The sequence below is a fragment of the Schistocerca serialis genome, chromosome 5, assembly GCF_023864345.2.
Source record: "Schistocerca serialis cubense isolate TAMUIC-IGC-003099 chromosome 5, iqSchSeri2.2, whole genome shotgun sequence".
NCBI lineage: Eukaryota > Metazoa > Arthropoda > Insecta > Orthoptera > Acrididae > Schistocerca > Schistocerca serialis.
In genome coordinates this window covers 268478909-268506908 of record NC_064642.1, presented here as the reverse complement: position 1 = coordinate 268506908, position 28000 = coordinate 268478909, and the positions used below count along the sequence as shown (strand labels likewise).

At 42.7% G+C, this 28000-nt stretch overlaps 1 protein-coding gene across 1 annotated transcript in view; it reads left to right on the top strand.

Moving 5' to 3' along the window:
- The first annotated feature begins 8589 nt into the window (after nt 1–8589).
- LOC126481144 (uncharacterized) overlaps nt 8590–28000 on the top strand; it is a 46043-nt gene continuing 26632 nt past the window's right edge. The window contains exons 1-2 of the mRNA XM_050104699.1: nt 8590–8715; nt 23311–23336. Coding sequence (XP_049960656.1) covers nt 8670–8715; nt 23311–23336 — 72 coding nt within the window. The 5' untranslated portion in view covers nt 8590–8669. The remainder of the gene's footprint in view (nt 8716–23310; nt 23337–28000) is intronic.

Here is a 28000-nt window from a genome sequence, read left to right as displayed (position 1 = left end):
GAAGTAAACAAAACTGTTTCTCCCAGCACATGACAAAACTGTTTCTTAGGCTCGGCACAGCAGCCACAGGAACCTATTCAAGACTGATGACTTCATGGGCCAATTATTCTTCCAAACTCATCGTATTCAAGGAACATGTCTAGCAGCACATTTACAAAAGCACAGGACTGTATAGAAACGAATTCTCACAACTTATCCAGACACAAAACGGCGCTATGCTACCACTTACAGTTTGCAGTAGTATTGGAATTGTGATGAGGAAGTCATGCGAATTGTTGGGCATAATTTTATTAACATTTAACACTTTACATAAATTTAATTGGAAATGAGAAAATCCAAGTAGATTCTTAAACAACCTTGCATATATAGTGCAGTTGAGCTGATAATTATACTGATAATCAAACAGAAAAACAATAACAGTGTGTGTCAAATATTCTACAAGCTTGCAAGTGTACAGACTTTAAATAATGAATGCTCTACTTGTGGATATAAGATCTGAAACAATTAATGTTGTTCTAAAATCAAGTAACTTAAACCTACGGAATTTAATAAACTTTACTAAAAGTATTACAGTTCTCCATAAGACATAAAACACGACCATTTTAACCTAAGACATAGCAACAAAGTGATTTAACTGAACTAACTGTCCAGGAACATGCAGAAGTTAGCGAAAGTCCTTTTAGACAAGAGTTAGCCTAACTGGAGGTTCTGCAAATAAAAAACAATGTACCATGGTGCGAATTTAGCAGTGAACGTGAGCACATCAAAACTGCAGACTAAAGATACATGTACGCAAAATCATTTTAAGTCGAGATTTCTGTGTGCGTTCAGTTAATTACCATTCAGCCTACACTTAATCACAACCAGAAAACTCCTGCCAGCATTCTTGCGTCCAGTCGACCACACATTCATTGTACCGATGTGTTGTCTGCCTACGAAGTCGATGGTCATTATGCTGTCCTTTTCCTCGCTGGACCAAATGATGGCGTCCTCTCTGGAAAGGGTCCTGTCTTTTTTTGCTGCAGCAGACTAGTTGCGGGTCTCGCTGTCCCAGGAAACTACGTCTATGACCTCTCCCTCAACGATCTCCAAGGCTCTGGTTGCGGTCTGAACTACACTCCTGGAAATTGAAATAAGAACACCGTGAATTCATTGTCCCAGGAAGGGGAAACTTTATTGACACATTCCTGGGGTCAGATACATCACATGATCACACTGACAGAACCACAGGCACATAGACACAGGCAACAGAGCATGCACAATGTCGGCACTAGTACAGTGTATATCCACCTTTCGCAGCAATGCAGGCTGCTATTCTCCCATGGAGACGATCGTAGAGATGCTGGATGTAGTCCTGTGGAATGGCTTGCCATGCCATTTCCACCTGGCGCCTCAGTTGGACCAGCGTTCGTGCTGGACGTGCAGACCGCGTGAGACGACGCTTCATCCAGTCCCAAACATGCTCAATGGGGGACAGATCCGGAGATCTTGCTGGCCAGGGTAGTTGACTTACACCTTCTAGAGCACGTTGGGTGGCACGGGATACATGCGGACGGGCATTGTCCTGGTAGAACGATGGGTTCGATGACGGTTTGGATGTACCGTGCACTATTCAGTGTCCCCTCGACGATCACCAGTGGTGTACGGCCAGTGTAGGAGATCGCTCCCCACACCATGATGCCGGGTGTTGGCCCTGTGTGCCTCGGTCGTATGCAGTCCTGATTGTGGCGCTCACCTGCACGGCGCCAAACACGCATACGACCATCATTGGCACCAAGGCAGAAGCGACTCTCATCGCTGAAGACGACACATCTCCATTCGTCCCTCCATTCACGCCTGTCGCGACACTACTGGAGGCGGGCTGCACGATGTTGGGGCGTGAGCGGAAGACGGCCTAACGGTGTGCGGGACCGTAGCCCAGCTTCATGGAGACGGTTGCGAATGGTCCTCGCCGATACCCCAGGAGCAACAGTGTCCCTAATTTGCTGGGAAGTGGCGGTGTGGTCCCCTACGGCACTGCGTAGGATCCTACGGTCTTGGCGTGCATCCGTGCGTCGCTGCGGTCCGGTCCCAGGTCGACGGGCACGTGCACCTTCCGCCGACCACTGGCGACAACATCGATGTACTGTGGAGACCTCACGCCCCACGTGTTGAGCAATTCGGCGGTACGTCCACCCGGCCTCCCGCATGCCCTCTATACGCCCTCGCTCAAAGTCCGTCAACTGCACATACGGTTCACGTCCACGCTGTCACGGCATGCTACCAGTGTTAAAGACTGCGATGGAGCTCCGTATGCCACGGCAAACTGGCTGACACTGACGGCGGCGGTGCACAAATGCAGCGCAGCTAGCGCCATTCGACGGCCAACACCGCGGTTCCTGGTGTGTCCGCTGTGCCGTGCGTGTGATCATTGCTTGTACAGCCCTCTCGCAGTGTCCGGAGCAAGTATGGTGGGTCTGACACACCGGTGTCAATGTGTTCTTTTTTCCATTTCCAGGTGTGTAGATTTACAGGTACCCTTTTAAAAACTGAGACTTGTCTCTTCGTCTTCCTATTACTATTCTTCGTCGGTTCTTGCACATGCTGTATACTAGCCATCTATGCTAGGTGAGTTCATACCTACTTTCAGGAAATTTCAAACAGGTTTTGTGGAGGGTAGTACATAATAATTTGAATAGGACTCCGTGTCTGTAAATGTACCGCTTCCGTTCTACGACGGTTTCATCTCAGTTGTTAACTCATCCACTTTGCTTGAGGTACTGAATTAGACGTGACGCAGTACAGTTATTAGGTAACAATTCGAAAGCAAGCATAACGAAACAACCATTTATCACTTAAGCACATAACACTTCGATATTACGTATCTACTCGTACATTATTCCAAAACAAAAAAGATCCCAGCACACTACATGTACAGAACAGTATTGATGCATTACAACAGAGGCTCGATGTGGGGACCACCAACGTTGCTACAGACATTCGACCTACGAGGCGTGCTCCGGTACACACTCTCCATCCCACCTGGTGTCTCTTCAGTTTCTAGTGCAGCGACGAGAATTAGTGCTAGCAGATCTCCCTCTGTCTCTACGCAGAGATTAGATTAGATTAGATTAGTACTTGTTCCATAGATCATGAATACGACACTTCGTAATGATGTGGAACATGTCAGGTTAATAAAAGGTGTCTATACAAGATATTACATTAGACAAAATATTACATGACACTCAATTATTTTTTTTTTTTTTTTTTTTTTTTTTTTGTGGAGGTTGGGAAATTACCCACTTACTATATCCAAAAATTCATCTAATGAGTAGAAGGAGTTGCCATTAAGAAATTCTTTTAATTTCCTTTTAAATGCTATATGGCTATCTGTCAGACTTTTGATGCTATTAGGTAAGTGACCAAAGACTTTTGTGGCAGCATAATTTACCCCCTTCTGAGCCAAAGTTAGATTTAACCTTGAGTAGTGAAGATCATTCTTTCTCCAAGTGTTGTAAGATCATCCTTTCTCCTAGACGCAAGTCTAGACAAACGTTACGTGTCAGCAGGTGATCGTCTGACGTAGTAAGCGTCATCCTATCTGTCCTATTGCACACCAGGATATGCAATTCTGAGGCTTTTCTCTTTGCCTCAGCAGACGTGGACGCGTTACACATGTGAATTGAAACCGTCGTACGTTTCCAGACACGGGTTCCTACTACAAATATTACATGATTATTCTCCTCTAGAAGTCTTAGACGTTTGTAACTGGAATTTCAGAACACTCTGTATATTGCTTCTGTCTTGTTTGATCGCATGTCTTCCAAAGCTTTTTCACACTGACTCCTATAATGGATCCATTATGTCTTCCAAATCGTCACTTATTTCATCATCTACGGCGACAGCCGATAGTTCTCTCCATCATAGAGGCCCTCAATGTACTCTTTCAGATACAGAGTGAGCAGTGAACGGCGACTGTTTGCTGGTGATGCTGGAGTGTATGGGAAAGTGTCGTCTTTGAGTCACTGTGGGACACTGGTGTGGTTCGCAAGAGCTAAAATATGGTCCGCGAAAGATTTAAAACTTCAAACTGTTATACGTTTCAAGTTGTTAATCCCTTGTAACATGGGCGGTGCGTAGTGGCGAGCGCAGGTGGCCGGTGTGAGGGCAAGTGAACGACGTCACACTACGGAACGAGCCGGTCGCTCAACCGCACTACGCTTTCTTTTGACTTGCTCGACGGTGTCAGTGACTCTATTTGGCTCTTTAGTGGTTCGACGGCATGAGTAGTTTAACTGACCTTTAGTCCTCTCCATTCTTACCAATTTTGACTCATGTAAAAGACGCAAGTACACATTTTTGTATGTTAAAATCTTAATCAAATCTAGGTATTACAAAAGGGAATACACAACAGTTAGGTACATTTTGTGGGCTACTAAATTTGAGTACCACATCACATAGCGATGTACAGTTAAAAATAAAGATAGTAAAAGTATATTTATTTATTTACTATTACATATTTATTTATTTTATTATGAAAATACATTATTTTTACTCAAGGTTGTCACGCTTACGTTCTATTACATTTCTGTTTTTTTACCAGAAAATAGCTCCATCGAACAACGTGGTAAAAGATCGAATTGAGCTGACATCTGATGATGATGAAAACTGTTTTAAGAGTTAAAAAATCGTCGTGCTTCGCTCTGCAGTGTGGTGAATCGATTGATATTTTTAACTGTTGTCAGTTATTCGTATTTGTCTGCTTGTTAGAAGACGACAACACAATCAAAGAAGAATTTTTGATTTCGTGGGAACTAGAAACGAGATCAAAAGTTATGGACATCAAGAAAATAATAACAGAATATTTTCAGATACATAAAATTGTGTTGGCGAAGATCGTCGGTATTTGTGCCGATGGCCCTAATAGAATATTTTGAGAAACATAAAATTGTGTTGGAAAAGTCGATCGTATTTTTACACATGGCCCTCCAGCTATGTTAGGATCACGTTTCGGTCTTGCGACGTAAATAAAACAGAAGAAACCTTTACATTAACATCATATTGAACCGTACATAGCCAGGCGTTAGCTTCCGAAAATGTTTCTGAATGCCTTGATAATGCAGAGAAATAGGTCACAAAAAAGGCAAATGTTGTGAAAGGTAGTGTCTGAAATACCCGCCTTTTTTAAAAAAAACTGTGCACTGGCATGGACTTCGGCCATAAAACCCTTCCTTTCAAACAGTCGTTCTTTGGTTGATGAAAGGTAATAAGCTTGGAAGATTATACGAACTCAGAAGTTGAGTTGTTTCTAGCTGAGGAAAAAGTGAAAGACCTACCAGAGCAGTTTTACCGAGCGAGGTGGCGCAGTGGTTAGCACACTGGTCTCGCATTCGGGTGGACCACGGTTCAAACTTGCGTCCAGCCATCCACATTTAGGTTTCCAGTGATTTCCCTAAATCACTCCACGCAAATGCCGGGATGGTTCCTTTGAAAGGGCACGGTCAATTTCCTTTCCCCTCCTTGACACAGTTCGGGCTTGTGCACCGGGGCAAATGATCTCGATGTCGACGGGACGTTAAACTGAGTCTTTCTTCTTTCTCTTAGATCAGTTTTCTGATCTGACATTTCAGATGCCTTTGGCTTATCTTGTGGATATTTTCACATACTTGAATAAGCTGAAACTGGTGAAAACAATTTATCTGCGTTCGTCACATTAAAAGCACTTCTTAATGATAAAAACAATGGCAACACTAGGGCAAAAATACAATAAAACATGAACGGTCATCTGAAAATGTGGACTGATGAGTTCAATCATCACTTCCCAAAACGTAACAAAACACAAGCTAAAGTTGACGAAAGACTGTTTCGCAACCATTTTAACACTAACGCTAAGTTACAGCAGAAATCTAGGAAAAGCTCATTGAATTCAAAAATAACAGAAACTCTAAGGACGCATTTGAACCTGTTACTCATGAGCAAATCGGTGCTATACATTAAAATTAGAGAAATTGCCTTGCTCTGTCTTACGATTGGATACCTCGAGGACTGAAAGTAAGTGATGATGTGTGTGTATCTTTGAGGAATAATAATAGCTCCAGAGCTACTGAACATATACTGAAGATGAAAGCTCGAAGATCATATTGATGCAAACGGAATTAAATTTTCTTCTAAGAATGTTGTGTTTCCTATTGTAATAATACTTTTAATGCAAGTTACTTTTGAGTTTAAGGAATATATTAAAACTTCTGCTTAAAGTTTATTTTTAGACTGACACAGATTATTTTTCTTGACCCTTATGGTCCCTGCTAATAATAAAGAAGTCAGTGCAGTCCCTGGTCAAAAAAGTTGGGTGCCACTGCTGCAGTAAGATACAAGAAGACTTAGACATAATTTATAGTTGTTATGATGAAAGGTAGATTGCTCTAAATGTAGAAAAATACAAGCTAATAAAGATGAGTAGTAAAACAACTCTGTAATGGTCGAATACAGTTTTGTTGGTGTTCTGCTAGACACACTAACGTCGATTAAATATCTAGGTGTAACGTTTTAAAGCGGTAACAAAAGGAAAGAGCACATAAGATCTATTGTTGGGAAGGCGAATAGTCAACTTCGGATTACTGAAAGAATTCTAGGAAACTGTTTTTCCTCTAGAAAGAAGACCGTTTGCAGAATATTTGTTAGAAACATTCTTAAATACTGCTCGAGCGTTTGGGAACCTCACCAGTTCGCATTAAAGGAAGACATCGGAAAGTTCAGAGACGCGCTGCTAGATCTGTCGTAGGTGCTTTGATCAACATATAACTGTTACGGAAATGATTCGTGAATTCAAATGTGAATTCCTTTAGGGAAGACGACGTTTTTATCGTGAAACACAAATGAGAAAGTTTAGAGAACCAGCATTTGCGACTGATTTCACAACGATACTTCTGCTATCAACGTTCATCTCTCGTACAGATTGCAGAGACAAGATAAGAGAAATCAGGGCACATATGGAGGCACAGAGACAGTCGGTTATGTTCTCGCACCATTTGCGAGTGAAACAGGAAAGGCGATGACTGGTAGTGGTACGAGGTATCCAGAGCCACGCAACACACGGTGACTTGCAGAATGTTGCGTTTAACAGCGATCTTCCCCTTGCACTGTTAATATTTTTGACTACATAGAAAAAACTTTAACTTTTCCATATGGTAAATCTGTTCTACCAACGACCATTTCCCTTCCGATTCCGTTACACTTTTTCTTGTGGCTTTTCCGTTGTAGCTTCTCTGCAGTTCGCATTAATTTTATTCCTAAATAACTTACATTATAGTATTCCTTTCGTTTCAGTAACAGCCACGCGGGATAACCGAGTGGTCTCGGGCGCCTTGACATGTTTGTACTGGCTCCCTCCCCCCCCCCCCCCCCCCGCCCCGTCGGAGGTTCGAGCCCTCCCTCCAGCATGGGTGTGTGTTTCGTCCTTAGCGTAAGTAAGTTAGTTTAAGTTAGATTAAGTAGTGTGTAAGCTTAGGGACCGATGACCTCAGCAGTTTGGTCACATAGGATCTTACCACAAATTTCCAAACTTCCTAAATTTTGAGGAACATTTGTGTACTTCGTTTTCGTCGATCAACGGACGTGCAAGATTTCTTCCAGTTAACTTCCTTGTACTCACATTTGTCTGTCCAATTCTTGACTACCCTCTTTGTTGTTCACTGAAATGTCTATTCTGGTATTTATTACATGATCGAACATCAAACGTACTTTCCTCCATACTTCGGTATTCCATTTCTTTGAACGTAGTTTCTTCCTAGCGATTCTCTTTTTAACTTCATACTTAATAAATTATCATAAGAATCTATCTCTGCTCTTGGTTACACCTCACCACCAGAATCTGATTTCATCTCCGTCTCACCACGATGAAATCCATCCTTTCATCTTCGGCTGCTGATAAGCGGCATACTCCTATATGAGTAATCTGTTGCAGGCGTTGATTTTCCTCGATCTCATTTTCCTCTTGTCAGTCCCCTCGCATCGATGGCACTACGAAGCTATTCCGGAATTCTTGCCAATGGAGAGATCATCATGACACTTCTTCAGTTACATGCCATATTTCCTACTGAAACCTTGAAAGCTCTCCCAGTATTAAAGCCTAAAGGTGCCAATAAACTGACAAATACAATTACGTCACTGGTGGCGTTATTGCGTGTTTAATGTAAAACGCTCAAAGTTTACTAAAATCAATAGAAGCGTTCTTATCACTCTTTTGCGAGCAGCATTAAATGTACTTCCATATCCGTATGAAATTTTAACAAGTTATCAATCACTTTACTTGTCTTAGCTACCAACTAACTACGATTACCATTTCCTGGCGCTGCGTGCATTATTAAGAATATCACTCCAATATTCAGTGCATTTTCGTTGTCATTCTTTTCCGTGACAAACAGCTGCACATGTGACATGATACCCACTGCAAGAATGCTGCCGTGTTAATTGTTTATGCGAATTCCTTAGAAAAGACCCGTTTACCTGACTGCTCAGAACATGCGCACTCTGCTAACAAGACAACGCTGACGTGTATGTCGACCTGCCAGGGCGGTCGTACTGACTATTATTCTCAAGGCTGCCGTCACTTCCGCGATAGTCAGGTCGGCGTGGAAACTTTCTTAAACAATCGGCTGAACTACGCAGTCAGTAGTTCGCTATCCGTCGCGATGGCACTCAGGCTGTGCTGGTTGCTACTTTTCGTCGTTTGCTGCGGTAAGTCATGGGACTTTGAAACTAATGTAGCTAAAGCCTCAAGAAATTACGACGGTATTTCGCAGTTTTTGATATTTATTTTTACGGCATTGACAGGTTTGACTCTGTAGAGCTCGTTCTTTGCTATGAGAAGCAACGTTTATGAACTGACACTATTCAGAGAGGAGAAGATTTTGCATGAACAGCTGCTACTGATAATAAAGGCATGCTTAGTAGACGTATCTGTCATTATGGAAGGTAGAATTGCCGAAGTGAAATTTTACGCCATTCATACTAATCCGGTAGAATACGCTGAGAAAAATTATTTCTGGATGGGGTTAAGTAGGGGGCTGTTTTATACCCATGGACACTGCTTCCCATGATACAAAGAAAACTCCAAAAAATAATGATTGTTCTAAAGATTATTGTATCTAATTTGATGAAACTTAACAAACTGTACTGTGTGCTCCCTTGATGAAAGCACAAACTTTAAGAAATGATGGGTAAGAGAGAATGTGTAAGTATGAGTTAGAGGACTCTGGTCCGCAAAAGATCGAGTCGAGGGTTACGAAGCCAACGCTTTGCGGTATAATTCTGACACTGGTACATGGGAATCTACACTCATGCTCGCAAATTAAGGATAATGCTGATACATGGTGAAACAACGCTCTGGTGGGTGGTTTGCGGTTTTAAACCACCTCGGGGTATGACCATGCGGTGCATTTCACCTGCGGTCGTCGCACAGTGGCGCTGGCAGCAGTCCACATACGCAGAGGTGTGATGGCGCATGTCTGAGTACGGTGGAGCGAGTAAGTGTGCAGACATACTAATGGTGACGGTGTGTTGAAAATGGCTCAAAGAACACATATTGATGACGTTATGATGGGTAGAATACTAGAGTGACTGGAGGCTGGTCAAACACAGCAGCCGCTACGGCCGCAGATTCGAATCCTGCCTCAGGCATGGATGTGTGTGATGTCCTTAGGTAGTTCTAAGTTCTAGGGGACTCATGACCTCCAATGTTAAGTCCCATAGTGCTCAGAGCCGTTTGAACCATTTTCAAACACAGCAGGTCGTAGCACGGGCCCACCGTGTGCCACAAAGTGTGATCTCAAAATTATGGCAACGATTCCAATAGGCAGAAAACGTGTCCAGGCGCTACAGTACGGGACATCCACGGTGTACAACACCACAAGAACATCGATATCTCACTATCAGAGCTCGCGGACGGCCACGGAGTACTGCAGGTAGCCTTGCTCGGGACCTTACCGCAGACACTGGAATAGTTGTCTCCAAACGGACAGTCTACAGACGACTGAACAGACATGGTTTATTCGCCCGGAGATCTGCAAGTTGGATTACACTGACCCCTGGTCACAGAAGAGCCCGTGAAGCCTGGTGTCAAAAACACAGTACATGGTCATTGGAACAGTGCTCCCAAGTTATGTTCACGGACGAGTCCAGGTATAGTCTGAAAGGTGATTCTCCTCGGGTTTTCATTTGGCGTTAACCAGGAACCACATACCAACCCCTTAATGTCCTTGAAAGGGACCTATATGAAGGTCGTGGTTTTATGGTGTGGGGTGGGATTATGATTGGTGCACGTACAACCCTGCATGTCTTTGACAGAGGAATTGTAACAGGTCAGGTGTATCGGGACGTCATTTCGCACCAGTATATCCGCCTTTTCAGGGGTGCAGTGGGTCCCACCTTCATCCTGATGGATGATAGCGCACGGCCCTACCGAGCTGCTATCGAGGAGTACCTTGAAACTTAAGATATCAGGCGAATTGAGTGACTTGCCTGTTGTCCAGACCTACATCCCATCGAGCACGTCTGGGATGCTCTCGGTCGACGTATCGCTGCACGTCTTCAAACCCCTAGGACACTTCAGGAGATCCGACAGGCACTGATGCAAGAATGGGAGGCTATACCCCAGCAGCTCCTCGACCACCTGATCCAGTGTATGCCAACCCGTTGTGCGGTCTGTGTACGTGTGCACGATGACCATATCCCATATTGATGTCGGGGTTTATGCGCAGGAAATAGTGGCGTTTCGGGACGGTTATCACCAATACCGTGGACTTACAGATCTGCGCTCTGTGTGTTCCCTACGTGCCTATGTTATCAGCGCCAGTGTTGTGTAGTGCCACGTTGTGTGGCATCACGTTCTGCAATTATCCTTAATTTATGAGCATCAGTGTACAAGTCGATAACATCGTAGGGTAGTTGAACACTAAACGGTGCCAAGTTGATCCTGTGCCACGGTAGAACTGCTAAAGCAGCGGGTACCGCTTCCCAATGTATCTTACCTTTCTGCAATATTTTCTTGATAAATTAAACAAATTATGTGAGTTTAATAAAAAGAACCATTGTTGAAAAACAGTAATTAAATTCCGTCGATGAAAAATCTGTTAACATAAATATCTGTATCTTATTTTTATGGGAGCTACCTACATCTATTTTAGTATGATGCATAAAAAATATCTCATTCGTTCATCATAAATTATTAATACTGCATAAATTATTAGCTGGAAATAAAATGAAAAGGGCTTTAGCTGTTAGCTGAGAAAATATCCTTTTACAGGAACTGTATTTTTACTACAATTTTTCTTTGCATTTCTTTGGCTTGAATAAACTATACTTATACATTAATACACTGAAGTCAAGTTTAGAAGCTACATCGTATTCTTCCATCCAGATAGCTAAATTTGACAGCATGCTTATACCGATACTTGTCCTTAATCGGCTTTTTCATTAATTTTAATTAATTCACAAGATGCTACAGTCACTGGTATTGTCATAAATAACCTCAAAGCAATTTCAATGTTCGGATAAGCATATCTTAACCATCACTGTGAAAAAACCTTTAAACTATTCTAACGATAAGCAGTTTCATATGGAACTTGAATGCAGGGTTTTTTTTAAACAGCTCCGGTGTATCAATACCTCCCGCTACCTTTGGTACCAAAATCTGCTATACATCGTTCCACATGAAGCAAGAAATTAAAGTCACACAAAATAGTGTAACATATGTGAGATCTTTATCCCATTTCCTTTATTACTCTATCAAATACTTCGAAGCATTCTCTCATATTCAGCAACCGCTCGCTGATCTTTCAGCTCTTATAATACCACAGTCCCCATGAATCATGGACTTTGTCCATTTGGGGAGACTTGGACAACTCCCGGACAACTTCTTCTCTTCAACCAAACAATATTGGTAACCAATAAAAAAAAATTGAAATTGCTTTTGGTGTAGTTGCATGAAGAGGGCTAGAAAAATAATGTGTTCATGAATTTTAAAAGAATCGTTCATATGATCTACGGAACATGAACTAATTAATTAACTAACTCAACGATACAGATCGCCGTACCGTAGGTGCAACCACAATGGAGGAGAATCTGTGGAGAGGGCAGACTGATCCGTGATTCCTGAAGAGAGGCAGCAGCCATTTCAGTAGCTGCAGGGGCAACAGACTGAATGACTGAATGGTCTGATGACAGCATCTCTTGGGTAAAATGTTACGGTGGTAGAATTGTCCCCCCTTTCGCATTTCTGGACTGGAACTATTCAGGAGGACGCAGTCATAAGGAAAAACAAAACTGACATTCTACGTGTTAGTGCGGAATGTTAGATCCTTTGATCGGGCAGGTAAATTAGATAATTTGAAAAAGGAATGAGACAGGTTGATGTAATAGTGAGGGTTAATAAGACACCGTGCAGGAAGAATGGGACTTCTTGTTAGGTTAGTACAGGGTTATACACATTAAATGAAATGGGAATAACACACGAGTAGGTCTAGTCTACATCTACATCTACGTGATTACTCTGCTATTCACAATAAAGTGCCTGGCAGAGGGTTCAATGAACCACCTTCATGCTGTTTCTCTACCGTTCCACTCTTGAACGGCACGCGGGAATAACGAGGACTTAAATTTTTCTGTGCGAGTCTTGATTTCTCTTATTTTATCGTGATGATCATTTCTCCCTATGTAGGTGGGTGGCAACAGAATGTTTTCGCACCCGGAGGAGAAAACTGGTGATTGAAATTTCATGAGAAGATCTCGTCGCAACGAAAAACACCTTTGTTTTAATGATTGCCACTCCAATTCACGTATCATGTCTATGATACTATCTCCCCTACTTCGAAATAATACAAAACGAGCTGCCCTTCTTTGTACTTTTTCGATGTCTACCGTCAGTCCCATCTGATGCGGATCCCACACCGCACAGCAATACTCCAGAATAGGGTGGACAAGCGTAGTGTAAGTAGTCTTCTTTAGTAGACCTGTTGCACCTTCTGAGTGTTCTGCCAGTGAATCGCAGTCTTTGGTTTGCCCTACCCACAATATTGTCTATGTGATCGTTCCAATTTAGGTTATTTGTAATTGTAATCCCTAAGTATTTAGTTGAATTTACAGCCTTCAGATTTGTGTGACTTATCATGTAATCGAAATTCAGCTGATTTATTTTACTGCTCATGTGAATAGCTACACGCTTTCCCTTATTCAGGGTCAATAACCACTTTTCGCAGCATACAGATTGCTTGTCTAAAGCATTTTGCAAGTCGTTTTGATCATCTGATGACTTTACAAGACGGTAAATGACAGCATCATCTGCAAACAATCTAAGACGGCTACTCAGAGTGTCTCCTATGTCGTTAATATAGATCAGGAAAAATAGAGGGCCTATAACATTTCCTTCTGTTCTGTTTTACTCGATGACTTTCCGTCTACTACTACGAACTGTGACCTTTCTGACAGGAAATCACGAATTCAGTCACACAACTGAGGCGATACTCCGTAGGCACGCATTTTGGTTAGAAGACGTTTGTGAGGAACGGTGTCGAAAGACCTCTGGAAATCTAAAAATATGGAATAAATTTGACATCCCCTGTCGATAGCACATTACTTCATGAGTATAAAGAGCTAGTTGTGTTTCACAAGAACGATATTTTCTGAAACCGTGCTGACAATGTGTCAATAAATCGTTTTCTTCGAGGTACTTGATAATGTTCGAATACAGTATATGTTCCAAAACCCTACTGCAAATCGACATTAGTCATATAGGCCTGTGATTCAGCGGATTACTCCTACTTCCCTTTTTGGGTATTGGTGTGACCTGAGCAATTTTCCAGTCTTTAGGCACGGATCTTTCTGTGAGCAAGTGGTTGTATATAATTGCTAAATATGTAGTTTATCAGCATACTCTGAGAGGAACCTGACTGGTGTACAATCTGTACCGGAGGCCTTGCCTTTATTAAGTGATTTAAACTGCTTCGTTACACCGACGATATCTACTTCTATGTTTCTCATCTCGGCAGTTGTTCTTGACTGGAATTCAGGAATATTTACTTCGTCTTCTTTAGTGAAGGAGTTTCGTAAAACCGTGTTTAATAACTCTGCTTTAGCGATACTGTCATCAGTGACTTCGCCGTTGTTATCGCGCTGTGAAGGCATTGATTGCGTCTTGCCACTGGTGTGCTTTATATATGACCAGAACCTCTTTGGGTTTACTGCCAGATTTCGATACAGAATTTCGTTGTGGAAACTATTGAAAGCATCTCGAATTGAAGTACGCGCCATATTTCGAACTTCAGTAAAACTTTGCCAATCTTGGGGATTTTGTGTTCTTTTAAATGTGGCATGCCTTTTTTCCGTTGCTTCTGCAACAACGATCTGACCCGTTTTGTGTACCATGGGGGATCAGTACCATCACTTATTAATTTATGTGGTATATATCTCTCAACTGCTGTCGATACTATCTCTTTGAAAACGTTCCACAAATTTTCTACACTTACATGATCAGATCGGAAGGAGTGAACACTGTCTCTTAAAAAGACGTTAAGATCATTTTTATCAGCTTTTTAAAATGGATATACTTTGCGTTTCTTTTTGATGGTAGTAGGTGTTACGGTATTCAGCCTAGCAGCAACTGCCTTGTGGTCACTAATCCCTGTATTCGTCACAATACTCACTATTTGTCCATGATTATTTATTGGTAATAGGTCAAGTATGCTTTCGTAACCATTTACGCTTCGAGTGGGCTCGTGAACCAACTGTTCGAAATAATTTTCTGAGAAAGCATTCAGTACAATTTCGGATGACGTGTTATGCCTGCCGCCGGCTTTAAACGTATAATTTTCCAACATATCGAGGGTAGATTGAAGTCATCATCGACTATAACTGTATGAGCGGAGTACTTATTTTAAATGAGACTCAAGTTTTCTTTGAACTGTTCAGCAACTATATGTTTTGAGTCAGGGGGTCGGTAAAACGATCCAGTTAATAGTATAGTCCGATTGTCAGGTACAACCTCTACCCATACTATTTCACACGAACTATTTACTTCAATTTTGCTTCAAGGCAAACTGCCTCTGACAGCAACAAATACACCACCACCACCAACAATATTTAATCTATCCTTTCTGAACACTGTTAGATCGTTTGAAAAAATTCGGCTGAACTTATTTCCTGCTTTAGCCAGCTCTCTGTACCTAAAACTATTTGAGCTTCAGTGCTTTCTGTTAGGGCTTGGAGCTCTGTTTCTTTTCCAACACATCTACGACAATTTACAGCTACAATACCAATCGTTTCTACAACTACCTTACTGTGTTTTACCTACCCACTTTTAGACGGACGTCCCTTCAGTGGTTCCCTGAGACCCTCTAATCTAAAAAAACTGCCCAGTCCCTTCCACACAGCCACCGCTACCCGTGTAGCCGTCTCCTGTGTGTAGTGGACTCCTGGTCTATTAAGCGGAACCCGGAAACTCACCACCCGATTGCGCAAGTCATGGAATCTGCAGCCTACACGGTCACAGAACCGCCTGAGCCTCTGATTCAGACCCTCCACTCGGCTCTGCACCAAAGGACTACAGTCGGTTCTATCGACAATGCTGCAGATGGTGAGCTCCGCCTTAATCTCGGAAGAGGCCGGCCGGAGTGGCCAAGCGGTTAAAGGCGCTACAGTCTGGAACCGCACGACTGCTACGGTCGCAGGTTCGAATCCTGCCTTGGGCATGGATGTGTGTGATGTCCTTATGTTAGTTAGGTTTAAGTAGTTCTAAGTTGAAGGGGACTGATGACCTTAGAAGTTACGTCCCATAGTGCTCAGAGCCATTTGAACTTTTAATCTCGGAAGCAAGACTGGCAGTCTTTACCATTTCCGCTAGCCGCCCAAAACCAGACAGAATCTGCTCCAGTCCAAAGCGACACATGTCATTGGTACCGACATGAGCCAGCACCTGCAGTTGGCTACACCCTGTACTCTTCATGGTATCGGAAGCACCCTTTCCACATCTGGAATGACTCCCCCCGGAATGCACACAGAGTGCACACTGGCTTCCTTCCCCTCCTTGGCAGACGTATTCCTAAGGGGCCTCATTATGCGCCTAACGTTGGAGCTCCCAACTACCAGCAAACCCACCCTCTGTGAATCCCCAGACCTTGCAGACCGACAAGCCTCCTCTGGAACAGGGCGGATGACTGCATCTGGCTCAGAGACACCGTCAGCCACGGATAAGTCCCAAAACCTGTTCGTCAAACGAACCGGGGAGGCCCTATGATCGGCCCCTCGGAAAGTTTTTCACTGCCTGCCAGACTTTGGAATGATCTCCCACTCGACCACGGGTGAGGGGTCAACCTCAGTGCAGGCAGTACCTGGGGCGGCCACAGCAATGGACCGATTGGAGGACACATGGGATGTGCTCGACACCCCTTGCATCCCTGCATTCGATCCCCCACAGTGACGCTCCTTGGCAGCAGCCTCAAGCTGTGTGATGGAAGCCAAAGCAGCCTGGAGCTGTGAGCGAAGGGTCGCCAACTCATCTTGCATCTGTACACAACAATCACAGTTTCTATCCATTACTGCAGTCGCTCCTGTTTGAAGCTCGTAAAAATATGCAACAAACGAACGGTGTACTCGACTTATTAGCAGCAGGAAATCGAAGTGCTCTTTCACTGACGGTCTAACTGATATTGAGCTGTTCTAACCAAACAAACAAAAGCCTGTACGATACGAGGGTCGATAGCAACGGCGGTACTGTACTCTACACTGTTATTCAAATAAAAAGTTTTCCTTAGTAAGCACTCAAACACGCAAGAAATTACAAAAATAAACTAGTAACTACCCAGATAACTGAAAATAAGTCGCTCCTGTTTGAAGCTCGTAAAAATATGTAACAAGCGATGTACTCGCCTTATTAGTAGCAGGAACTAGCGGTGCGCTCTCGCTTACGGTCTAATCGATAATGAATAACAAAATAAAACACCGGTAGGTTTCTACGAACAGCATAGTGAACACCAGTTCAACTAGTTAAAGGAGAGAGAAATTTAATTGTAATGGGTGACTGGAATTCGGTAGTGGTCGAGAAGGAAGGACAGTGGGAGAATATAGACTGCAGGAAAAAATGAACGAGGAAATTGCTTGATAGAATTCTGCACGAAACATAATTTAATCATCATTAACTCATTGTTTAAGAATCATTTAAAAAAGGCTGAATACATGGAAGAGTCCTGGAGACACTAGAGGTTTCATGGACTTTGTCCATTTGGGGAGTCACCCTTATTTGGTTTCCTCACTTTCTTAGTCAACAGATCTGGTTTGGCAGACCCTAGTTCGCTTGTGGCTAACTTATACTGATAATTTTATTTTCTGTTAGCACTTAAAACAGGTTCAACAGAATTCATGTAGAACGCAGGAAAACAGATTCTCGCACAGTAAACAACCAACTCCAAACTCAAACTGCCGTTGTGGATATGATTAAATTGAAGTAGTACTGTGTAGCCACATTATCACTTGACTAGAAAAGAAATGAGGCGCTGAGAACCATAAGGGCGAAACGCACAGAGCCATCTATCCCACATTTAAGTGAATATCAAAGAAACCAGTGAGATAGGTTTTCATAAATGTTCATATATACGATGTGGGCCTACAGCGCAGATAAACCTGATCCACTATAAGATCAATAGAAATTAGAAGCATGAGTAAATGCTAATCTCACAACTGATGATGTACTTAATGGTTCTTAGAGCCTCAAGTGGATTACTGTATGATAAAATCCAACACGTAATATGCTATACCACTTTCAGAATTCCACAAAATAGGTTTTTCTGTCAGTATAACTATAACATATACTGACGTCCCAATAATTTTGGTATATAGTGAGTGAATTGGCATATCTGAGGAGTCTGCTACTGTCTAGCGGGATTTATGCTAAGCGAATGGGGATAAAAATCTACTGCAGTGTGCTACCACCTGGTGGCACTGACTTAAACCTGCAGTTGAGTGGTAAGGGCCAGCTGTGCACACCGTGAACAGTGCACATTGTATATCAAATCCATACGTATTTGGCCCGTAAAGGAATTATGTCACGCCAGTTGTGCATGCGCAAGAGCTCCTTAAAGCGCATACGATTGAAGGTGTGCTCGTGACCCTGATGCAAAGTTTCACCGAGTCAAAAGAAATAGCATTGTAGCAACGCGTGCCGTGTGTTTCAGAATATCACATTTACATTACAATTAACAGGATTCAAAGAAAAATAACTAGTAATTGGGAAAGGTGTCAAAAGTTAGGGTGTTAATGTGATCTTATGCTCTTACTCAACAGCCGCCAATGTGTATAAATACCAAAAGCTCAGACGGGATTTAGTAATAAGCAAAGAACAAAAAACTGAAAGGTAGAAGGAACATAAAGAGGGTCTACGTAAGAAAACAAAGAGGATAATGCTATAGAAAGAGAAGAGGAAGTAGGTGAAGATAAGATGGGAGACATGATACTGAGAAAAATCCGACAGAGGACTGAAGGATTGTGGCCGAGCGGTTCTAGGTGCTACAGTCTGGAACCGCGCGACCGCTACGGTCGCAGGTTCGAATCCTGCTTCGGGCATGGATGTGTGTGATGTCCTTAGGTTAGTTAGGTTTAAGTAGTTCTAAGTTCTAGGGGACTGATGACCTCAGAAGTTAAGTCCCATAGTGCTCAGAGCCATTTTGAACCATTTTTTGACTGAAGGATCTCGTAAGAAACAAGGCCTCTGGCATTCATGACATACTCTCAGAATTATTGAGATCCTTGAGAGAGCCGGACATGATAAAATTTTTTCAGCTATTGTGCAAGATGTATGAGACAGCTGACTTACATCATAATTCAGGAAGAATGTAATTTTTCCGGTTCGAAGGAAGGCAGGTACATACCGGTGTGAATCATCAGTTTAATAAAAAATGATTGCAAAATGTAAACATGAATTAACCACAAAATAGTGGAAAAGCTAGCAAAACTCGACTTCATAGAGGTCAGTTTGGGTTCTGGAGAAATGAACAGACACATAGGACAACACTGATCCTACAACTTGTACTAGAAGATAGGCTGAGGAAATCCAAAACTACACTTATAGTGTTTGTAGATTTAGAGAAGCTTTCGACAGTGTTGACTGGCGTACAATCACTGAAATTCTGGAGGTGGTAGGGATGAATACGGGGAGCGAGAGGTTGTTTACAACTTGTGCAGGAATCAGACTGCAGTTATAGGAATCGAACGACACAAAAGGGAAGCAGTAGTTGCAAAGGAAGTGGGAGAATGTTGTAGCAGGTTCCAAATGATATTCAACGTGTACAACGAACAAGCAGTGAAGGAAGCAATGGAGAAATTTGGAAGGGCAATTAATGTTCATCGAGAAGAAACAAAACCCTTGTGGTTAGCCGATGAGATTGTAATTCTTTAAGTGACAGCAAAGGATTTGAAAGAACAGTTGAATGGAATGGATACTGTCTTGACGAGAGATTATAAGATGAACATGAACCGGCGGCTGGTCCCGGCGGAGGTTCGAGTCCTCCATCGGGTAAGGGTCTGTGTGTTTGTCCTTAGGATAATTTAGGTTAAGTAGTGTGTAAGCTTAGGGACTGATGACCTTAGCAGTTAAGTCCCATAAGATTTCACACACATTTGAACATATTTTTGAACATGAACTAAAGTACAACAAGGATAATGGATTGTAGTCGAATTAAACCAAGCTGTGCTGGGGAATTAGATTAGGATATGGGAAACAAGAGGTAATAAATGAATTTTGCTATAGTAGCACTAACTGATGATGGCCGAATTGTTGAATGCGAGCAGTCTGTGTACGCGCGAGCTATGTGAACCAAGCCTACTGTGCCACGCACACTGAGGTGACGGAAGTCATGGGATAACGAACTGCTCATATGCAGATGGCGGTAGTATCGCGTACACAAGGTGTAAAAGGGCAGTACGTTAGCGGAGCTGTCTTTTGTACTCAGAGGATTCATATGAAAATGTTCCCGACGCGATTATGGCAGCACAACGGAAATTAACAGACTTTTAATGGTACTTGGAGCTAGAAGCATGAGACATTTCATTTCGGAAATCGTTATGGAATTCAATAGTACGAGATCCATAGTGTGAAGAATGTGCTGAGAATTCCTGCAGCACTTTCACACTTACAGACGGCTACAGAGCCAGTGTAGGTCAATATTTCTGCAGGGGACTTTCAGCGACTTGTAGAGTCCATGCCACGTCGAGATGCTGCACTATGCCGCCCAAAAGAGGTTCTGAGACAGCGTTAGGAGATTTCCAACGGCTGATGCCACCTCAGTGAACACCATGACCCCAAACAGCTGCGGATGCACGGAATATAAAGTACTTTGTCACATATACCATCTTAGCGACAGAGCACTGGAAGTAGACTTTTCTTTATTATTTTACTTGGAGTAAATGACTCTGTGACAACAGCGTACGTTTACATGGCCTAAAGGGAAATATTCTTCCAGCAGCCAGTACACAGGAACACAATTAGGACAACTCATTTATGTTCCCGTCTGTACCTGAGATCTTGGCTGGGGCCTATCTTGCCACCCCGTCGATACGGCCCTGACCAAACCTGACGAACAAGTATGCGTGCATTACAAATGGTGAGACCCTGAAATACAACTAGTGCATTGCAAATAAGAACATAGGTACGGGGCCTGGCCAGTCCTTACGTAAAGATTTATAAGACTGCAGACTATGTTCAAATGGTTCAAATGGCTCTCAGCACTATGGGGCTTAACATCTGAGGTCATCAGTCCCCTAGAATTAGAACTAATAAACCTAACTAACCTAAGGACATCACACACCTTCACACCCGAGGCAGGATTTGAATCTGCGACCGTAGCAGCCGCACGCTTCCGGACTGAAGCACCTAGAACCGCTCGACCACTGCGGACGGCGCAGACTGTGTTTACAATCGAAGGCTATAGGCGAACAACCCTAGTGGGATAGCTTTATACCCAGTTTCAGAATAGGTAGATATATTTTCGTGTGCGAGCAAGCAAATAAACACTGTACGGAAGCAGGCGGGTCACATCGCCCCAAGGTCACACTCAGGATACGTTAGACATTGACCATGCTTTTCGAAACTGTTTCTACGGATAAGGGGAACAGATCGGTGATATCAACAATAAATGTATCAATTTGAGATAAAAATGGCAAGTTCGAAAATGATGGTTAAGATAAGCGTATGGGTTACCGATTTTTCTCAACTTTCACACGAGCTGTAGCTCGTAGTTAGATATGACAAATGCTGGTATAATGCAACACCCCTGTCAGGCGTTTAAGAGAAATCACATTTCAAAGCTTTTTATCTGCGGAATACAATCGGAGTGCCCCCGGTCATCGAGCAACAGCGTCAGTATAACCAGCTACGATCATAATATCGTAAGGCTGCCCATACTACGTTTGAAGCACGCCATTCTTTTTCCTAACCTTTCAAAGAACACACTGTGCTGTGTTCCTAAGAAATGGAAAGATAGTAATAATGATAATTGTGGTGTCATCGCCAGACACCACACTTGCTAGGTGGTAGCTTAAATCGGCCGCGGTCCATTTAGTACATGTCGGACCCGCGTGTCGCCACTGTGTGATCGCAGACCGAGCACCACCACAAGGCAGGTTTCGAGATACGGGCTAGCACTCGCCCCAGTTGTACGACGACTTTGCTAGCGACTACACAGACGAAGCCTTCTCTCATTTGCCGAGAGACAGTTAGAATAGCCTTCAGCTAAGTCCATGGCTACGACCTAGCAAGGCGCCATTAGCCTTACATAGTTGACAATAATCATTGTGGCGCATTCGTGGAGAGGGATAATCGTTGTATAATAAGGAACTATGATGGAATGAGCTTCATGTTAGTATCTCAGTGAAGTCATACTGGGCTATACCTGGTTTGAATAAAGTAGACAGTACTGTTTCTTCTGTCCAGATGGTCCTCATTACGCTTCCCCAAAGCAACATTTCCAACGATTATAAGTGCTTTCAGTCTTCCTCTTGATGGGACATACACAACTATTGATATTCATCATCAACAATAAGATCTTCTGCAGATGCAAAATTTTTTATTTCCTGAAATAATAGAAACATCCGTTACTAAACTTCTATAGACCCAATTCGAATCTAACTGTAGCGGATCTCTCAGTCTGTGTTCAACAATATTCAGCTTTCACAGCCAGTTAGGAGCATACGCCAGATGAACGTCTTGACAAATTGTTGTTCTTTTTCTATATTAAAACACTTATTCCTTGGTAGTTTTCTTCGCTCTTTGAAAACTCGCTTAGCTGTTTGCAATTCTTTTCCTTACTTTCGTAGCGCATCTGTTATCAAATGCAATAAAATTTTCTGTTATTTATTTCAATTTGAATGGTTGTTCCTGTAATTTTTAATTTGATTACTATCATAATTTTGTTTTTTGTTGCTGTTGATTTTAAGGTCAAACTTTTTTCGATTACATTAAGGAAATAACTAATTTACAGCCAATTTTAATGGTTTCCGCCGATATGGTGGGAGCTACTGCTGATATTCATACACATAGTTTGTTCTTTCAGACAAATGTTATTAGCGCACCGATTTTTAACAAGATCATATAAGACACGGTCCCATGCTATGACGGGATGGTGAATGGTAATTGAGTAGAGATTTTGATCAGGTCAGTGATCAGTGACAAAGCGCACCAAGACACAAGAAACTGGATTTATTTGGACCTTTTCTTAGAGAAGGCTTGTGAAGAAATCGTTTACTTAATTATTCCTGTGTAAACGTAAAACATTTCAGTTATCTCACAGTATGTGGAATATGGATCGTGCCTAGATTCATGAACTCGATGTAATAATATGAAATTTTGCATATTTGTTCCAGAAATTTGTAAAACAGGTGAGTACAATAAATCAGTAAGATGAATGGCCTACATCCTTCACTTTTCGTAATTTGGTACGTGGTTTTCGTCTGTTTACAAAGATATCCAAAGTAGCACGGCAGATTCTGACACGCCAGTAGTAAGACGAAGTGGTCTGTTGCCACATTACATAGCTGTAGCCCAGAGAGACATCTGATTTTTTCCACCCTATCCATTTAATGATGCCGGCCGTTGTGGCCGAGTGGTTCTAGGCACTTCATTCCGGAACCGCGCTGGATGTGTGTGCTGTCCATAGGTTAGTTAGGCTAAAGTAGTTCTAAGTCTAGGGGACTTCTGACCTCAGAAGTTAAGTCCCATAGTACTCAGAACCATTTGAACCATTTAATGATATTCATTGGATAGAAACTAATAAATCGATCATTCGTTTCTTTCAGGTGTCACCAACGCTTCAGATGACGAGGTAGGTGCCGCACCATATTTCCAGTGTGTGTGTGTGTGTGTGTGTGTGTGTGTGTGTGGACGCCCGCGCGCGCTCACTGGTGTACGTGTGAGCGTGGAGTTTCTACTGTAGCCACCACAGAAAAATTTGCTCTCCTTACAGAATGGTGAGATATTTACGTGTTCATTCCTCAACCCCGAAAAAAGTAAAGCTATTTGCACATCTCTCTATCATTACATAGATATTGGTGCATTATTCGCTTTTCGGCCGCCCCTGGTAACTGAGTGGTCAGTGCGCCGGAATGTCATACCTAACGGCCCGGGTTCGATTCCCCATTTGGTCGGACATTTTCTCCGCTCAGGGACTGGGTGTTGTGTTGTCCTTCTCATCATCATTTCATCCCCACCGACACGCAAGTCGCCGTAGTGGCGTCAGCTTGAAAGATTTGCACCAGGCGAACGGTCTACCATGCGGACACCCTAGCCACACTTCATTTTTATTATTTATTTTGACTTGTCCAAGACTTCTGTTCTTTCTTACATTATGATATGTTACCACTATTTTTCATTTGTTAATAGTACATGACATATAATGTCCAAAGTATGAGCATTGTCGGAAAACAGAAAGAGTACATTTGTTTTCAAGATCACCTTGAAAAGCGAAATTTGACTATCTATATTTGAAATGAGTATTCACTGCTACAAATTGCCAAATGATTCATTGGTAACGACAACTAACTGCAGTAAACTGTACAATTTCTCGGTAGTATTTGCCCTTTCGTTGTGAGTGGAGTGTTATCTTTTGGCGAAATTTACAATGTTTTGTCTCAAAGATGGCATCTAGATCCTATTTTGAGCGGTAGGATATCTTCTGTCATGCTGCATCAGACTAAAAACAGACGACAATTCGAGGAGCCGGAGAATCATGTCGCAGTTTTAGAGACGGTTTCCGAGAAACGGGTAATGTTTGCAGTAGACCAAAGTTTCCCGAAAACCTAGCTTTGACAATGTACTCGGTTGAGAGTCCACACGTTCTTTCAGGTACGTCTAATCCAGATGAAGCCACTCATGGAGCTACCAAATGAAGGAGATGCTGAGATGTTAAGATCGGGTCATTTAGCAGCACAATTAAGGTGAAACATGGCACCTTAGTTTCGCGAAATTAAGTTAGTACGCGTGTAGTCCTGTGCAGTTGTTGTCATTCTGGAAGAAGAAGTACCCTCAGCTTACTTGTCATGAAGATGTAAATGGAATGAGAACACTTGGTCACCGAAAAAACTTCTGTTGCTCATGTTGACGGTAATCTGAATCAGCCGTCACAAATCAAGGTCCGAAAAGCACGTCCAGAACATCACGAGTCTCCTCCAGCCTGAACTGCATCCGCCACACATTGCTGGTTAAACGCTCACTGGGCCAGTGGTGATATCGACGTCTTTATCATTTGAAAAGAGGCAAACCGTGACTCATCGGATCATATTAAGTGTCTCCATTCAATGACTGTCCAATTGTTTGGCCCATTGAAGACGTGCAGCTTTATGTTTAACGGCCTTTCGCAATGTAGCCATCTCCAAAGTCCATTGCATGTAGTTCCTTCCTCTGTGTCCTCTCGGAAAACGGTTGATATGCACCAGCAACCAATGAAGCCAAGGTCAGCGAGAAGGTCGAGAGTGGCAGAGAACAAGAGGAGGTGAGAAAAACACCAAGCGATAGCCCGAAAGCCACTCATTGAGTCCGTACATAACAAAGCTCAGATGAGGGAGGACTGTTTAATGGAACAGAGGGCTCGATATAGGGCCAGCAATTCCCCTGTAAACGACCCATCCGTGGCATGCAAGAGATGGTGTTCCGTGGCAACAGAAGACGTGAAGTCATATTTATGATCAGTGGGTTTAAAGCAATCGATGTAAACAACAATGACATGCTGAAACTCCCGTAAGAGCTTTTGGAACAAACAATGGAACACCATGTGAATGGTGGATGCTTTCAGAAGAGATCCATCCAAATCAGTGGCCGAGAAACTAATCGAGGGAAATGGTCGCGAGAGAACGTAGTGAAGAGGACAAGGAGGGGAGATGGAAGGCACAGCAGAGAGAAACGAGGCGAAGCCCATCCGGTAAACCCATCTGAGGGCGGGTGGTGTGCGTGGAATGGCCCGAAGCTGCGAAAAGAATAGGACAGAAGGGGGCGGGGGGGGGGGGGGTGATGTGATGCCCCTAATTTATCCTAATATGGATACGTATTCGCCTATAATTGACCGTGAGCACCGATCGGACTCATAAATACACTGGTGTCCAAAATTGAAACAACACACGTAAAATTTTGCAAGGCTGCGTTTATTTTGCCATGAAACAGTATGAACAGGTGATAGTTAAGTTGAAAAATGTAAAGAATACAGAATGTAAATAACGGTAGACAAAAACGTGCTTCGTTTTTTCCAACTTAACGTATTTACACACACATGCCGATAACTGGTAAATGTCCTCAGTATGGGGTGTGACCACCTCTGGCAGCAATATAGGCCAGACAACGACGGCGCATGCTGTGAATGATGTCATCAAACACATGTTGAGGTAATAACGCCCATTCTTCCTGCAGAGCTGCTTGCAAGCCTTGGGGAGGTGATGGTGGACGCTGACGTGATGCAATCTGCCTCCCTAGTACATACCAAATATGGTCTATGGGACTCAAATCGGGAGAGAGAGCAGGTCACGTTTTCGGTTTCCAAGAAAACATCAACTACTCGTTCTCTATGAGGTCGAGCATTATCGTCCATCAGTATGCAGTCTGGGTTCAAAAAACCTCGCAACATCTGCACCTGAGGTCCCAAGATCTCGTCACGATACCTGACAGCAGTTAAACCTTGCCGCTTGACCCATACAACTTCATGAAGAGATGTCTGAGTGGTCCACGTAACCCTGCCCACCGTTATGGATCCTTCTCGATATCGGTCTCTTTCCACAATGCTTGGGTCTCAAAATGTTCCACATTCCCTCCAGATACGAATGCTTCGAGAATCACTCTCCAGAAGAAGTACGGACTCATCCGTCAAAAGAACATTGGCCCACTGTTTGAGTGTCCAGATGGTATGCTGACAATTCTACTCTAGATGTTCACAATAAAGGTCATTCTGCCAAAGCCTTCTGTACACCGTTTCGCTCGATACAATACATTCGGTGGATGCTGCAAGGTCAGATGTCAGTTACTGTGCAGTACTACGGCGGTAAAGTCATGCCCTTACAACCAAATCACAGTCCTCTTTTCCTGACATCACACATGGTCGGCCCTGCCCTAGTCTTCAGGACACTGCTTCAGTCTCTATAAATTGTCGCCACATCCGAGAAACAACAGAAAGATTCCCATTAAACCATCAGGCTACATCAGTTTGCGACTGTCCTGCTTCGATACTTCTTATGGCCCCCCATCGCAGAGAGTCTGGTGAGTGTCGTCTTTGTACCATGTCGCCCCGTCTATAACTGTACACACAGCAATTGTGGTTGTGGGACAAGTGGGCACACACTATCTCGTTTGATAGGTGCCCCAACGTCATTGTGGCGTGCTTGACCGTTGACTGGAATTCCACCTTTCGTGCAGAACACGATTGTACGGACAGCTATTGACACTTTCTATGATTATACCATGAACTGGACATAAGACTGGCATATAGCGGTTTATTGCTTTAATTCTGAACACCAGTCTATTTGTGGGTGGACACTTGCTTCTAGAAAGTAATTAGCACTCCGTTTACTGATTGCTCTCTAGAATGCAAAGCTTGTATCTTGCCATACAATTGCAATTTTGATTGCAGGAACCGACAAAGTAACGTTACTAAAAACATTGAGGAGCAGAGCACAAATATTAACTGGCAAGACTTTGAGATGACGATGTTACACTGCAAATGATTAACAGGGACACCATATATTACTTTCATCTGCACAAAACGTCTCTATTGTAAACATGATACACTTATAAACAAATGTACTGTCAAATAATCAGTGAACACAGCCTGCTAAACAATGAAGTAGTGTAACTACTGTGGTGGTACTTTTGTTAATAATGTACCTAGTAATCATTACTTTCGTATTACTTTACAATATCGCATCATTGTGTATAGAAATGAGCTTTGTATTATTATTAAAACGTCATACATTATTTCGGAACAAGCCTACAATGATATGATTACCCTTTCATTAAACATAGAAAAACTGTATCCTGCACTTTAACGAACAGAAACTTACTTTCAATCATGTAGACTGAAATCCAACACAGTAATTTTCTGTTATAGGTACGAAAAATTACGCAGTACCTTTTGGTGTCTTCTTCTTTAACACTGCTTCCAATTTGTAGTAATATTTATAACAACAATCTTGTAAAATTATTTGGTAACGCTACGATGTTTTACTCAATGATGCCTTTTATAGAAATTTAGAACATATTATATTTATCACCAGCTCACATGTCTTTACAATCAGAGAGATGAGGTCACGACTTTTACAATATGGGGTCCTAGAATGAAAATTATTCTATACTGATACAGTAAAAAAACTGTACCAATAAAAAATATACTTTAGTCTTTTCACAGGTGATGAGCACTGCTTATAGCCTCTAATGAGAATTGCTACAGTACGATGAGTTTGCATCTTTCAACTGTGGCTTAGATGTCGTAGCACTTTTTGCTGTCGTACTTGG